The sequence below is a fragment of the Hemitrygon akajei genome, chromosome 24, assembly GCF_048418815.1.
Source record: "Hemitrygon akajei chromosome 24, sHemAka1.3, whole genome shotgun sequence".
NCBI classification, from domain to species: Eukaryota; Metazoa; Chordata; class Chondrichthyes; order Myliobatiformes; family Dasyatidae; genus Hemitrygon; species Hemitrygon akajei.
In genome coordinates, this window is record NC_133147.1 from 18,001,194 (window position 1) to 18,017,319 (window position 16,126).

The following is a 16,126-nucleotide window of genomic DNA, read 5'->3' on the forward strand; positions in this document are numbered from 1 at the left end:
CATCACTATCCATGATAAAATTTGACCCATTGAATCTGCTTCGTTGTGGCTGATCCATTTCCCTCTCAGTCCCCAATCTCCTGCCTTCTCCCCATATCCCTTCGTGCCCTGATATTCAAGAATCTATCAAACTCTGTCTTAAATATACCCAATGACTCGGCCGCTACAGCCGCTGTGGCAATGAATTCCACAGATTCGCCACTTCTGACTAAAGAAATCCCTCCTCATTTCTGTTCTAAATAGACGTCCCCCTATTCTGAGACTGTGTCCTCTGGTCTTAGAGGCCCCCGCCACAAGAATTTCCACAGCCATCTTCTGCAAGAAGAGGCCATCTGAACACTAAAAAAAAATGTGTTCAGCTGCAGTGACGTCAAATGACTAGCTAGCCTCACATATTTAAATAGAACAATTCTCTGGTGAATTGCCCAATTAAGTATTACTGAATGTAACTGAACATATTCAGAACTAATTTATAGGGAAGAAGTGCTTAACTGAAGGAAAAATTTGTAACAAATTTGTGCCTCCAGAACTTTGGCTGCTAGTGCAGTAAGCAGGGCCAAGTAATCAACAGAAACTGTCTTTTTAAGTCAAAATGCACCACCGTGGTTCAAGATTCACCATAATTTAGCAGTGTGTTACTCTTCTCCTTTACTGAAATATACCAGTGTGTGAACATCAGCATTTGCAATGGCTTCATAAGTAATTTTCAGTTCTAAAGTTTCAATCATGTTAACTACACACTTGCAAAATGGATCATCTCTATAAGCCATCTTCGCATCCATATTTTCAAGCAGCTTAAAAAAAAATACACACATACACAAACATGCCAATGTTTGCTTGTAAAGAAACAGAGCTTTTATAAACAAAAAAAAAACCCATAATAATTTGTTTTTGTCACGTGCAGCGCATGCAACATTGCATTAAAGCGGCCAAAGAATGAAGGCGTAATTGTGGACTAAAGACAACTGTGATGATAACAAGCTTTCAGTTCATACAAACCTCCAACATTAAATTGCTATGCCTGACATAAATGTTTTCACCCTCAATTTTCTTTGATCTCTTCTGCGAAATGAAAGAAGGGAAAAAAGAAAAGCACAAAAATTAAAATGTTGTTCTTGTGGCATTGCAAAGTAGCAAACAAAAAGTGTACAAAGGAAGTTCCATTAGCGCAGCAGAATCTATACAGGATGATCATGGAACCACAAGAACACGCCCAAGTTTTGATCACCAAAAGAAAAAAGCAGAATGAGGCAATTCATTATAGATGAAGAAACAGAGTGAGATTAACCAAAAGAAACAACACTGAATATACAAGGACAAATACCAAGCTAAAGAAATATTAACAAATGCTAACCTTACGCATTTTGACAACTTCTTCTCCATCAGGTTTTTGCTGTATAAAAATTATGGAAAGAGATGATAGTTCAGTGAGGCATGTCCACATGACTTCTAAAGATTTAAAGAATATGCAGTATTTGAACTGGTTTTCATTCCAATTAAGAAACAAACCTGTAATTGATCATTTACTGTAGCAGGAACTGCAGAGTTTTCAGTTTGCTGCGGAAGGGCCTGTGTATTCAGAAATATAAAGGAAAGAATTTTCAATCTCAGGAATCAATTTTATATTAAGCTTTCAAACTTAACGTTCATAAACTTTAATTACATTTCTAAAATTATTAGTTTTCATTCATTAACAGATTAACACAAAAGTGTTCAATCTTCAACTTCTCAAATTGGTCTCTGACAATATTCAATTTCCATCTTAATTTTTCAAATTATATTATGTCTTTAATGCAAAAAAACTTCTGCAGTTTATTCTTCATAAGTATTTGTAAACCTCAACGTTCATTACTGCATTAGGTACAGGAGCTCCCCCCTTTACAAAGGTAGAGCGTTCCTATGAAACCTTTCTTAAGTCCAAAATGGCATAAAGCGAAGAACCATTAATTATATGGGAAAAATTTTCGTAAAAGCAAAAAATCCTCTTGGTAATGTTACGTACCCGTGACACGTGACGGTGGTACCCTTGTCACGTGACTGGGGTTGAAGTTATACTGGACATGAGGTAATGGTGGAGTGATGTCATTTTCCCGCCAGTAGAGGTCATGTGACAGGTTTTTTTTACAGGGTATAAAAGGAAGACCCACCCTGTCAGGTGGGGCAGTTCGTGGCTGGATTTGCCAAGATGACTTCATGTTACTGTGTGATTTAATGTGATGACGCAGTTTAGTTAAAAATGAAGTTTTGTATAATGCCTAAAGTTTAAAAGGTCAGAGCCAACGGTTTCTTTGCTAATGGAGAGTGAAGTTTGGAGATCAAGAAAAATCGATTTTCGATGGATTGACTTCGACTTTGTGTGATCCTCATTCGGAAGGATTTCGGTTACTATTCTCACGATAGTCCCCGCTGAAAAAGCGGGAGATTGAGAATATTTTGGAAAGAAGGTCAGTCACTTTAAGTTGTTATATTTAATAAAATTCGACGTGGGAGTTCGACGCTGGGAATCGAAGGACATCGACGTGGAAGAGAATTTACATCGCTTTAAAAAGTCTCTCCTTTTAAAAGTACCGTGAGCTTTTGAACTGTCGGCATATCGTTCTTTGAACTGTTTTCATTCGGCATATCGCTTTAAAGAATTGAGTTCTTTTCAATACCGCTTTAAAGACTGTTTGGGACTGCAACGCTATTAAGAACTGTTTGATTCAGCTGCCAGCAGCTGGTTTCGGGTCATTGTTTGGGTTTGTTTACTTTTGAAGGGGGTTTGTTATCAGTGTTTAATAAACGTGTTATTTGTTATAAAACCCCTTGCCTAACTCATCTATATTATTGTTGCCCGAATACGTAACATAATTATGGGGGCTTCGTTCGGAATTGAATTATTTGAGTTTAAAAAGTTTTTTGGATTTTGAATCGGTGTTTTGGTAACGGGGATTGCTCGATTTTTTTTGTTTGATTGGCTTGTGTGTGGTATTCGGCAACGATGAATATTGATGAGTTTCTGGGTTCGCCAGTCGCGGATTTGTTAGCGAAGGCGAAAAAAACTGAAGTCGCTGAACTTGCTAATCGGTTGCATCTTAAAGGGATCTTGCCAACTACATCAAAAGCTGTAATACAGAGAAAGATCGCATCACATTTTGTGGCTTCGGGTCATTTTGAAGAATCGATTTTAGAATCGTTTCCAATAAGTAATCTGGAGATGCAGTTGCAAATTGAACAAATGATGTTAGAAAGGTGTAAATTGGAAGCTGAACAAAAGCAGAGAGATTTTGAATATGCAATGGAGAAATTAAGGTCTGTAGAACAGTCTGCTGATTCTAAAAAACCGTTTGTTGCTAGCCAAGAAATTAAATTGGTCCCTCCATTTAGTGAAACAGAAGTGGAGAGATATTTTCAACATTTTGAAACTATTGCTCGGATGTCAGAGTGGCCGAAAGATAAATGGTCAGTGTTATTACAGAGTGTAATCAAAGGCAAGGCACGACACGTTTACACAGCTTTAACTGCTGCGCAAGCATTAGATTATGATATTGTGAAAGAAAATATTCTCAAATCGTATGAATTGGTCCCAGAAGCGTATAGGGAAAGATTCAGGAGTTTGAAAAAGTCTGTGGAAAAGACTTATGTGGAATTTGCCTATGATAAAGCTATGTGTTTTGAGAGATGGGTTTCTTCTAAAAATGTAAATGGGGACTATGAGACATTGAAAGAGCTGATTTTAATGGAGGAATTTAAAAGAAGCATTCCTGTTGAAGTAAGGACCTACTTAAATGAGAGGGATACTGATAAATTGCAGGACTGTGCTAGATTAGCTGATGAGTATGTTTTAATCCATAAGAATAAATTTCCTCAGGGTAGAATTTTCAAGAGGAAAAATAATATGGAGACTCCAGGTAAATTAGAAGTTAAATCAGAGGTTAATGAGAGAGGTAAGGAGGAAGGAAAACCTGTGAAGGAAAGACAGTTTGGTCTTATTTGTAACTATTGTAAGAAGCCTGGCCATGTAATAGCTAACTGTTTCAAATTGAAAAAGAAAGAGAAGGAAGCAGTTCCAGATGCTTGTGTGCAACATACTGAAGCACCTGTAAAGTTACAGGGTTTGGTAAACACAAATGAGGATTTGTTAGAGTCTGACAAAGTTAGAAAGGGATATGATCATTTTATAACTGAAGGGTTTGTATCCTTGAAAGAAGGATCTACTCTGGTGCCAATAAAGATTCTTAGGGATACTGGAGCTTCTCAATCACTGATGTTAGATAGTGTGTTGAAGTTTAATGAAGAGAGTGATACTGGTGAGGTAAATTACATAAGAGGTGTTGGAAGTGATTTTATGCCTGTACGTTTACATGAAGTAAATTTAAAGTCAGGGTTAGTTACAGGATTTGTTAAGGTAGGATTACAGCATAGCTTACCTGTGAAGGGTATTTCTTTATTGTTAGGTAATGACTTGGCAGGTGGACAAGTTTTTCCTGAAGTGCATTTGACAATGGAATCAGAGGTACCTGAGGTGAATTCTAACACAGATTTTTCTTGTGTTGTGACTAGAGCTATGGCTAAAAAGATTGATGTGCAGAATGAGGTTGTTACTCATGACTGTTCAACTCAGGATTTGAGTTTTGAGGATGTGTCAGAAACTTTCTTACCTTCGTTGTTTGAACAAGGTTCTGGGAGTAAGTTTGACTATGAAGATTTATCTCTGTCTCGGAATGAGATGATAGCAGAGCAGAATAGAGATCCTGAGATTGTAAAATTAAGGGAACAAGCTTTACTAGGTAGTGAAATTGAGAAGGTGTCAGTAGGATATTACTTGGAAAAAGGAGTGTTGATGAGGAAGTGGAGGTCGCCTACAATTCCTGCAAGTGAGGAATGGAATGTTGTTTATCAGGTAGTTGTTCCTAAAGTTTATCGGAATGAGATTTTGACTTTAGCTCATAGTGTGCCTTTAGGTGGACATCAAGGGGTAAGGAAAACTGTGGACAAGATTTTAAAACATTTTTACTGGCCTGGTCTAAGAAAAGATGTGGCGATGTTTTGTAAGACGTGCCATACTTGTCAAATTGTGGGTAAACCAAATCAGGTTACACCAGTAGCTCCATTACAACCTATTCCAGCATTTGGTGAACCGTTTTCTAAAGTTATTGTAGATTGTGTTGGTCCATTACCAAAGACAAAAACTGGTTATCAGTATTTGTTGACTATCATGTGTACTTCGTCTAGGTTTCCAGAGGCAGTACCACTTAGGAATATAAAAGCTAAAACTGTGACGAAGGCTCTTATAAAATTCTTTACTTATTTTGGATTGCCTAAGGAAATACAAACTGATCAAGGTAGTAATTTTATGTCTGGATTGTTTCAACAGATAGTTTATAAATTGGGAGCTAAGCAAATTACTTCGTCTGCATACCATCCAGAATCGCAAGGTGCTTTGGAGAGGTTTCATTCTACTCTCAAGAATATGATTAGGACATATTGTGTGGAGAATGAAAGTGACTGGGATGAGAGTATAAACTTACTTTTATTTGCAGTAAGGGAATCGGTACAGGAATCTTTAGGTTTTAGTCCATTTGAACTTGTGTTTGGACATAGAGTTAGAGGACCTTTAGCTTTATTGAAGGAACAATGGATTAGTAAGGAAGTGCATACTAATTTGTTGGACTATGTTTTGAAATTTAAGGACAGGTTACATAGAGCTTGTAGCTTAGCCAAGGAAAATTTAAAGTTGGCTCAGGAGAAAATGAAAACTTGGTATGATAAGGAAGCTAGGATGAGGATGTTTAAGCCTGGAGATAAGGTGTTGGTTCTTTTCCCAGTGCAGACAAATCCTTTACAAGCTAGATTTCATGGACCTTATGAAATTGTGTCTAGAGTTAATGATGTGGATTATGTAATAAAAACTCCAGATCGTAGAAGGTCAACACAACTTTGCCACATAAATATGATTAAACCATATTTTGAGAAACAATCTGATACTGTGACTATTGTGGTTAGTGAGAATGAGTTGGATTTAACTGGGAACATGATAGATGATTCATCTGACTTTCATTCTAAATCTAACATTGTTTCTGTTAGGTTACCTAATTCGACTATTTTGGAAAATATGGATGAGAAATTAGCACATTTACAGCTAGAGCAGAAACAACAGATGAAGGAATTGATTTTTAAGTATAAGGATTTGTTTCCAGATGTTCCGAGAAGGACTACTATAGCTTCACATGATGTAGATGTTGGAGATGCCAAACCTATTAAACAACATCCATATGGAATGAACATGGAAAAATGTGAACTTGCTGAGAAAGAAATTGAATACATGTTAGAGAATGATATTATTAGACATTCTAACTCGAATTGGAGTTCGCCATGTGTAATGGTGCCAAAACCTGATGGTAGTATTAGGTTTTGTACGGACTATAGGAAGGTGAATGCTGTAACGAAAACAGATGCATATCCAATTCCTAGAGTAGATGATTGTGTAGATAAAGTTGGAAAAGCAAAGTTCCTTACAAAGATTGATTTATTGAAAGGGTATTGGTGTGTTCCACTAACGGACAGAGGTAGAGAGATTTCTGCATTTGTAACTCCATCTGGGTTATATGAGTATAATGTTCTTCCATTTGGGATGAAGAATGCCCCAGGTACTTTCCAGAGGATGATTAATTCTGTGATTCAGGGTTTGAAAGATACTGATGCTTATATTGATGATTTAGTGACAGGAAATGATACTTGGGAAGCACACATTATTGCGGTGGAGAAATTGTTTGAAAAGCTTTCAAAAGCTAACTTGACTATTAATTTAGCCAAGAGTGAATTTGGACATGCTACTGTGACTTACCTTGGTTATGTTGTAGGTCAAGGTAAGGTAGCTCCTGTTCAGGCAAAAGTTCAGGCAATTTTGGAAATTCCCACTCCGACGGGGAAAAAAACTCTCAGAAGGTTTTTGGGAATGGTAGGATATTATCGAAAATTTTGTAAGAATTTTGCTAATGTTGCCCTTCCATTAACTAACCTTCTGCAGAAGAATGTGAAGTTTGTGTGGACAGTGTTTTGTCAGGAAGCATTTGAAAAATTGAAAACAATGATATGTGAACAACCTGTGCTTAAGGCGCCTGACTTTGAAAAATCTTTTTCATTAGCTGTGGATGCTAGTGATGAAGCTGCGGGAGCAGTATTGATGCAAAGGAATGAGGGTGATGAGGTTGGTCATCCAGTAGCTTACTTTTCTAAGAAATTTAATAAGCATCAAAGAAACTATTCAACAATAGAGAAAGAATTGTTATCTCTTGTTTTGGCTTTGGAATATTTTGAGGTATATGTTGGTACAACTCAAAAACCACTTATTGTTTACACTGATCATAATCCGTTAGTTTTTCTGAGTAAGATGAAAAACAAAAACAGAAGATTGTTAAATTGGAGTTTGATGTTACAAGAGTACAATATTGTGATAACTCATATTAAAGGTAAAGATAATGTGGTTGCTGATTGTCTATCTCGATATTGAATGTACAATGTTTTTTTTTTGGAGTGGTTTTTTTTTATTGTAACACTCCTACTGTATTGTATATTGTGTATGTTATATGATTTATACATTTGTTTTTTTTCTTGTAAGTAATTGTTAAAAATTTTTGTTCTTGATAGACCAAAAATGTTTTTTTTGGAGGGAGGTGTTACGTACCCGTGACACGTGACGGTGGTACCCTTGTCACGTGACTGGGGTTGAAGTTATACTGGACATGAGGTAATGGTGGAGTGATGTCATTTTCCCGCCAGTAGAGGTCATGTGACAGGTTTTTTTTACAGGGTATAAAAGGAAGACCCACCCTGTCAGGTGGGGCAGTTCGTGGCTGGATTTGCCAAGATGACTTCATGTTACTGTGTGATTTAATGTGATGACGCAGTTTAGTTAAAAATGAAGTTTTGTATAATGCCTAAAGTTTAAAAGGTCAGAGCCAACGGTTTCTTTGCTAATGGAGAGTGAAGTTTGGAGATCAAGAAAAATCGATTTTCGATGGATTGACTTCGACTTTGTGTGATCCTCATTCGGAAGGATTTCGGTTACTATTCTCACGATAGTCCCCGCTGAAAAAGCGGGAGATTGAGAATATTTTGGAAAGAAGGTCAGTCACTTTAAGTTGTTATATTTAATAAAATTCGACGTGGGAGTTCGACGCTGGGAATCGAAGGACATCGACGTGGAAGAGAATTTACATCGCTTTAAAAAGTCTCTCCTTTTAAAAGTACCGTGAGCTTTTGAACTGTCGGCATATCGTTCTTTGAACTGTTTTCATTCGGCATATCGCTTTAAAGAATTGAGTTCTTTTCAATACCGCTTTAAAGACTGTTTGGGACTGCAACGCTATTAAGAACTGTTTGATTCAGCTGCCAGCAGCTGGTTTCGGGTCATTGTTTGGGTTTGTTTACTTTTGAAGGGGGTTTGTTATCAGTGTTTAATAAACGTGTTATTTGTTATAAAACCCCTTGCCTAACTCATCTATATTATTGTTGCCCGAATACGTAACAGTAATGTGAAAACAGGTTACTAATGTGGGTCTTTTGTAAAAGCGAAGTAGTGTAAAGCAAACATTAATAAAGCGGGGGACACGTATATTAATAAACTGCTTCAGCAAATTAAAAAAAAAATACTTTTTTCTCTATGTATTCCTGCAAATGCACTACAGTAAAAATTCAGTACAGATAGTTCTGGCATAATCTGTGCTTCCATAATGTGAATTGTATATAACAGAAAGGATGAATTAGTGAACACTATTTGGGCAGCAGTGGTTACTGTGTTATGTCTGCTGGAAACTAAACAACAACTGCAGCATGTCCGACATGTCAGTCCATGGCTGCCTCTTGTGCCAAGATGAGGCCACTGTCAAGAGAGGAGGAGCAACACTCTAGATTCCATCTGGGTAGGCTCCAACCTGATTGCTCTTTCTGATATAACCCCCCCCCCCCCCCATAATCTCCACACTGACCTACTACCTCTTCTTACCTGCCTATAATTTCCCCCAGGTCCTCTCCTCCTTCCCTTTCTCCTATTGTTCGCTCTCCTCCCCTGTCGATTCCTTCTTCTCCAGCCCTTGACCTTTCCCATCCACGTGGCTTCATCTATCACCTTCCAGCTAGCTGCCTTCTTCTCCTCCACCCATCTTTAATTTTGGTGTTCCCCCCCTTCCTTCTCAGTCCTGAAGAAGGTTCTCTGCTGAAAACATTGACTGTTTATTCATTTCCATAGATGTTGCCTGAGCTGCTGAGTTCCTCCAGCATTTTGAGCTTGTCTAACTTCAGCATTACTTTGATAATTGGGAAGTCACAGGCTATTGACAAGCAAATCACTTCTATGGGTATTGATACAACAATACTCTATTAAAAAATGCATCATAAAGCCTTTAGTACTTTTAGTGAAAAGTAACAAAATAAATATTTTAAGCACCTTCATTTTTGAATGAAAAATAACTTTGTTATATCAAGCCTGAAACATTAACCCCAACCCACTTTTTCCTCCATGACATAATTGTTTTTATAATGTGATTTTTAATAATGTGAGGTTTCTTAGGAGTGCAACTATCTGGTTATCGCAGAACCACCTCTATTCAGTGATAAACACAAGAAAGTCTGCAGATGCTGGAAATCTAAAGCAATAAACACAAAATGCTGGAGGAACTCAGCAGGCCAGGCAGCATCTACTGAAGCGAATAGACTGTTGACGGTTCAGGCCTTAGACCATTCTTGGGGCTGGAGCCTTGAACAAGGGTCTCGGCTCGAAACGACAACTGCTTATTCATTTCCGTAATGCTGCCTGACCAGCTGAGTTCCTCCAGCATTAGTGTGTTTCTATTGATTGATGTTTCTATTTTATCAAGAGGTTAAAAAAACAACAGTAAATGCATTTCTTCCAGTAGATCAGTACTGTTCCATTTCAAAGCCAGCACATTTAAAATTATAATTGTCTCATCTTCAGTCCTGCATCCAATGTTTGCTTTTGCATTTCAATCTGTAATGTCCAGCAGATTTGATTTTGAAAATCAGAATTGATCTCAAGAAATAAAAATGATCACTTAAATATTGCAGGACTGCACAAGAATAGAGTAACATCTGGCATGAATGTTAGTCTAGAAAAAGTCATGACCTTTATGTTGGCATGACATAATTTCTCTAATATCAAACCCAAAGAGGGATAGAATTTATATTAATTTCTTAGATCACCACCTTAAAAAGCTACTTTTGAAAATTTTACATCAACTGATCAGTATATAAACTTGAACACCAAAAAAAAAGTCATTAACATTTAAAATGCTAAGTATAAATTCAGCTCAAGGTGTACCTTAACTTCTTCAGCTGGTTCCAATCTTTCGTCAACCAGTCGTTCTTCATGTTTGATTTCATCCCTCACTTTTTCAACTGCATTTGATTCAGTCACTCTCGCTGTCTCAGCTGTGGGTGGACTACTGACTTCAACTGAATGACTTTGAGATACTGTTGGTGCAGAAGTGGTAATTGGCCTTGGACTTCTGTCAGGAGTCACTGCGACTGCAGCTGTAATGAAATGCATCAAGGTTACTCACTGATGACATGAAGATATTAGTTAATGAAATATTTGGTACTTATTTCCAACCAAATGCAGCAAAGTACAAGAACACCACAAAAAAAATCCAAAGATTAATCAAGGCAAGTAAATGTAAGCAAAATCCAAATGCAAAGCAATCAAACATTTTCACCATGCAGTCCATTGATAACAAGAAAGTGATTAAAAATCTATCTTGAATACAAGAGATCCTGCAGATGCTGGAGATCCTGCAGATGCTGGAAATCCAGAGCAACACACACACACAAAATGCTGGAGGAACTCACCAGGTCAGGCAGTATCCAGGGAAATTTTAGGGTGATTGGGGGAGGTGGGATGAAGTAAGAAGCCGGGAGGTGATAAGTGGAAAAGGCAAAGAGCTGGAGAAGGAGGAATCTGATGGGAGCGGAGAGTGGATCATGGGAAGGATGAAGGGCACCTGCAGGAGGTGGTATAGGCGGGTGAGGAGAAGAGGTACGAAGCCAGAATGGGGAAATGGAGGAGAGAAAAAATTACTGGAGGTTGGAGTAATCAGTGTTCAGGCCCTCAGGATGGAGGCTACCTAGTGGAGCACGAGCTGCTCCTCCAACCTGAGAGTTGGAGCAGAAAAGGAGGCCATGGACCAACATCACAGAACAGGAACGGGGATTGGTATTGAAATGGTTGGCTGCTGGGAAATTATCTTTTTTTTTTAAAAACAGAGGAGCTGAGGTGCTCAACAAAGCAATCTATGGTGGGTCTCGTGTCGATCACAACAACTTACAGGTCCCTGACCCTGACTGCCTCATTTTCACCATGGATGTGCAGTCCCTATACTTTGATCCCCCATCAAGAAGGCCTCAAAGCTCTCCGCTTCTTTCTTGACAAAAGAACCAGCCAATTCCCCTCCACCACCACCCTCCTCCATCTGGCAGAACTGATCCTCACACCCAACAACTTTTTCTTTGGCTCCTCCCACTTTCTCAAAACTCAAGTTGCAACCATGAGCACCCGCATTGGCTCCAGCTAGGTCTGTCTTTTTGTTGACTATGTAGAACCATCCATGTTCCAAGCCTTCCCTAGTAATGCTCTCCAGCTCTTCCAGTGCTATATTGGCAACTGTACTCTTGCTGCTTCATGCACGTCAATCTCATCAACTTTGCTTCCAACTTCCACCTTGCTCTTACATTCACTTGGTCCATTTCTCTCCACTTTCTCAAATTCTCTGTCTTTGCCACTGGAGACAGACTGTCTACTGATACCTTTTATAAACCCATTGATTCTCACGGCTATCTTTGACTATAACCTCCTCCCACCTTGTCTACTGTAAAAATACTTTACCTTTTCTTAGTTCCTTCAGCTTCACAGTATCTGGTCCCAGGATGAGGCTTTCCAATCCAGGACATCAGAGATGTCCTCCTTCTTCAAAGAACACGGTTTCCCCTCATCCACCATCGATGGTGCTCTCACTCGCGCCTCCTCCATTTCCAGGACATCAACACTCAACCCATCTTCCCACTGCCTTAACAGGGATTGAGCTCCTCTTGTCCTCTCCTACCACCCATGAGCCTTCACATCCAATACATCATTCTCCAGAACTTCCACCATCTTCAATGGGACCCTACCACCAAATACATCTTTACCTCCACCCCTCCCCCACCCCAATCTCTGCTTTCTGCAATGATTGCTCCTTGGTGATTCCCCGTCCATTCCTCCCTCCTCACTAAGCTCCTTCCAGGCACTTACCCCCGCAGGCGGCAGAGGCACTGCATCTGCCCATTTACCTCCTTCCTCACCTCCATTCAGAGCCCCAAGCAGTCCTTCCAGGTGAGACAACACTTCACCTGATAATCAGTTGAGGTCACCTATTGTGTCCGGTGCTCCCAATGTGGCTTCCACCCATTGGCAAATCCTGATGTAGACGGGGGACCGCTTTGTTGAGTGCCTCTGCTCCACCTACAAAAAGTGGAATTTCCCAGTGGCCAGCCAATTCCTATCCCCATTCCAGTTTCAACATGTCAGTCCATGGTTTCCTCTGCCATGACTAGGCCACCCTCAGGTTGGAGGTGCAACACCTCATATTCATTCTAGGTAGTCTCCAACATGATGGCATGTACATAGATTACTCCAGCTTCTAGTAATTTTCCCGTCCCCCTTCCCTCTTCATTTCCCCACTCTGGCCTCTTATCTCTTCTCCTCCACCTCTATCACCTCCACTTGGTGACCCTCCTTCTTCCCTTTCTCCCATGATCCACTCTCCTCTCCTATCAGATTCCCCCTTCACCAGCCCTTTGCCTTTTCCACTTCTCACCTCCCAGCTTCTTACTTCATCCCCCACTTGGCTTCACTTATCCACCTTCTAGCTTGTCTTCCTTCCCCTCACCCTATCTTCTTATTCTGGTATCTTCCCCTTCCTTTCTAGTCCCGATGAAGGGTTTTGGCCTGTAACTTCAACTGTTCATTCCTTTCCACAGATGAGCTCCTCCAGCATTTTGTGTGTGTTGCTCCAAAAATCTACCTTGATTGAGGTTTTCCGTTCAATGCCATTATCTTGCACCCCATTCAAAATTTCAACATTTAGCAGAACACAAAATATTCTACACTTAATTCAAAATAAAATTTGATTTTTACTGCTCCACTGTAGGCTCCCACTTTCTCATGTCTGTGTAAATAAACGATTGAGCCACAAATAAGGACAAGTTTAATAAGCTTAATTTCAATCTTTCTTCATTACTCGGAGTTAACCAAGGATGTGAACATATTTCTTCTATAATTAAGAAAATTTGGTTGAAAAAATCCACTTTACAATCAGGTAGCAAGTAACTGTTTTATTTCAAGAGTGGCACTAGGGAAGTAATTTGACCGCTGGTCACTGATGAAATGGATGAAAATACATATCTAGCAATTGCCCACAAAAACAATCTATCTGTGTTTGGGGACTCAGTTATCATCATGAGCCAGAGGCAAATGTTTCTGACAATAACTTCAATTTTGAGGGCTCTCGGGTGTCTTGTTGTCAAGGCAATTACTTCTGGATCACCTCTAGAATTCATCTCTAGGTCTGCTTTTGGATTAAGACTAACAAGATCTGGAGTCAAAATGTACTTGATTTTAAATTCAGCACCAATGCACTGAACATGTTGGTAGATGAGCTTGAGGCTCAGTTGGTAATTGGCAAGTACGATGTTGTGGGAATAACTGAGACATGGCTTCAAGCGGACAGGGCCTGGGAAATGAATATTCAAGGATATACAACTTATCGAAAGGACAGACTGACTGGCAGACGGGGTGGGGTGGCTCTTTGGTGAGGAATGATATTCAGTCCCTTGCGAGGGGGGACATAGAATCTGGGGATGTAGAGTCAGTATGGATAGAACTGAGAAATTCTAAGGGTAGAAAGACCCTAATGGGAGTTATCTACAGGCCCCCAAACAGCAGTCTGGATGTAGGGTGTAAGTTGAATGAAGAGTTAAAACTGGCATGTCACAAAGGTAATGATACAGTTGTCATGGGGGATTTCAACCAAAAAAAAATAGCATGACGTCAGTGGTGGGAAAGATGCTGGAGTCAATTATAAAAGAGGAAATTACGACACATTTGGATAGCAGTAGAAGGATCAGTCTGAGGCAGCATGGATTTATGAAGGGAAAATCAGGCTTGACTAATCTTCTGGAGTTTTTTGAGGATGTAACTATGAAAATGGACAAGGGAGGGCCAGTGGATGTAGTGTACCTGGACTTCCAGAAAGCTTTTGATAAGTCCCACATAGGAGATTAGTGGGCAAAATTAGGGCACATGGTATTGGGGGCAGAGTACTGACATGGATTGAAAATTGGCTGGTTGACAGGAAACAAAGAGTAGTGATTAACGGGTCCCTTTCGGAATGACAGGCTGTGACCAGTGGGGTACCGCAAGGTTCGGCGCTGGGACCGCAGCTGTTTACAATATACATTAATGATTTAGATGAAGGGATTAAAAGTAACATTAGCAAATTTGCTGATGACACAAAGCTGGGTGGCAGTGTGAAATGGCAGGAGGACGTTATGAGAATGCAGGGTGACTTGGACAGGTTGGGTGAGTAGGCAAATGTATGGCAGATGCAGTTTAATGTGGATAAATGTGAGGTTATCCACTTTGGTGGCAAGAACAGGAAGGCAGATTACTATCTAAATGGAGTCAAGTTAGGAAAAGGGGAAGTACAACAAGATCTAGGTGTTCTTGTACATCAGTCAATGAAAGCAAGCATGCAGGTACAGCAGGCAGTGAAGAAAGCTAATGGCATGCTGGCTTTTATAACAAGAGGAATTGAGTATAGGAGTAAAGAGGTCCTTCTGCAGCTGTACAGGGCCCTGGTGAGACCCCACCTGGAGTATTGTGTGCAGTTTTGGTCTCCAAATTTGAAGAAGGACATTCTTGCTATTGAGGGAGTGCAGCTTAGGTTCACAAGGTTAATTCCCAGAATGGCGGGACTGTCATAGGTTGAAAGATTGGAGCAACTGGGCTTGTATACACTGGAATTTAGAAGGATGAGAGAGGATCTGATTGAAACATATAAGATTATTAAGGGATTGGACACACTGGAGGCAGGAAGCATGTTCCCGCTGATGGGCGAGTCCAGAACTAGAGGCCACAGTTTAAGAATAAGGGGTAGGCCATTTAGAACAGAGATGCGGAAAAACTTTTTCACCCAGAGAGTGGCGGATATGTGGAATGCTCTGCCCCAGAAGGCAGTGGAGGCCAAGTCTCTGGATGCATTCAAGAGAGAGTTAGATAGAGCTCTTATAGATAGCTCTTATAGATCAAGGAATATGGGGAGAGGGCAGGAACGGGGTACTGATTGTGTATGATCAGCCATGATCACAGTGAATGGTGGTGCTAGCTAGAAGGGCTGAATGGCCTACTCCTGCGCCTACTGTCGATTGTCTACCTTAAATCTACGTGGGTTCTATACACAGATTGACTTGTACATTTACTTTGACATCAGAGTCTTTGTTAATCTTTAAAGCTACAACACAGTACTCATACCCGACATTCAAGAACCCTGTTGCTTTTGAATAAATTAGTTTTGAAATTTGGATGAGTATTTTGCTAACACCAAGTACCTTAGATGACACCAAACCTTCACGATACTGGAGAGGCATAAAGAAATAATCGATGGATTAGTCCAAAAGAGTAATATATCTCTGGCTTAAATTATGTTTAGATAATTATTAACAAAATCAAAGGAATTTCAAATGGTTATTGCAACAAGTTGCTTGCAGAAAAGGATAGGGTGGGGAAAAAAACACCGCAGAGCTTTAAGCTAACAAACTGGTACCTGGCTGCTGTCTGGGTGCTTCAACACGTCTGAGCTCAGGATCCTCATCCACTGGTAATTCAATGGAAGTTTTTGGAAATTTACGCTTAGCTGGAGAGAATGTGCACATTTTTACAACATTACATGCACACATGGTTAGCGCAAATATAAAATTTGCAGTTTCTTTCATTTGAGAAATCATGTTTTTGTTTTAAATCATGTTAAAAAATTGTATTTTTTTTTACTGAATTAGTACATCCCAGGAGTTGAAAAATTCCAAGGAAGATCATTAA

At 39.6% G+C, this 16,126-nt stretch overlaps 1 protein-coding gene across 20 annotated transcripts in view; it reads right to left on the minus strand.

The window, feature by feature from the left end:
• The window catches only part of LOC140715917 (protein 4.1-like), a 162,642-nt gene that overhangs the window by 38,451 nt on the left and 108,065 nt on the right, over window positions 1-16,126 (minus strand). For 17 of the 20 annotated variants that reach the window (XM_073028445.1, XM_073028444.1, XM_073028462.1 and 14 more), the window contains 5 exons: window positions 15,855-15,944; window positions 10,319-10,530; window positions 1,510-1,569; window positions 1,355-1,393; window positions 1,000-1,062 (listed from right to left, as the gene is read on the minus strand). In XM_073028445.1, coding sequence (XP_072884546.1) covers window positions 1,000-1,062; window positions 1,355-1,393; window positions 1,510-1,569; window positions 10,319-10,530; window positions 15,855-15,944 — 464 coding nt within the window. The remainder of the gene's footprint in view (window positions 1-999; window positions 1,063-1,354; window positions 1,394-1,509; window positions 1,570-10,318; window positions 10,531-15,854; window positions 15,945-16,126) is intronic. The other 3 variants (XM_073028453.1, XM_073028449.1, XM_073028448.1) reach the window with 2 other exon arrangements.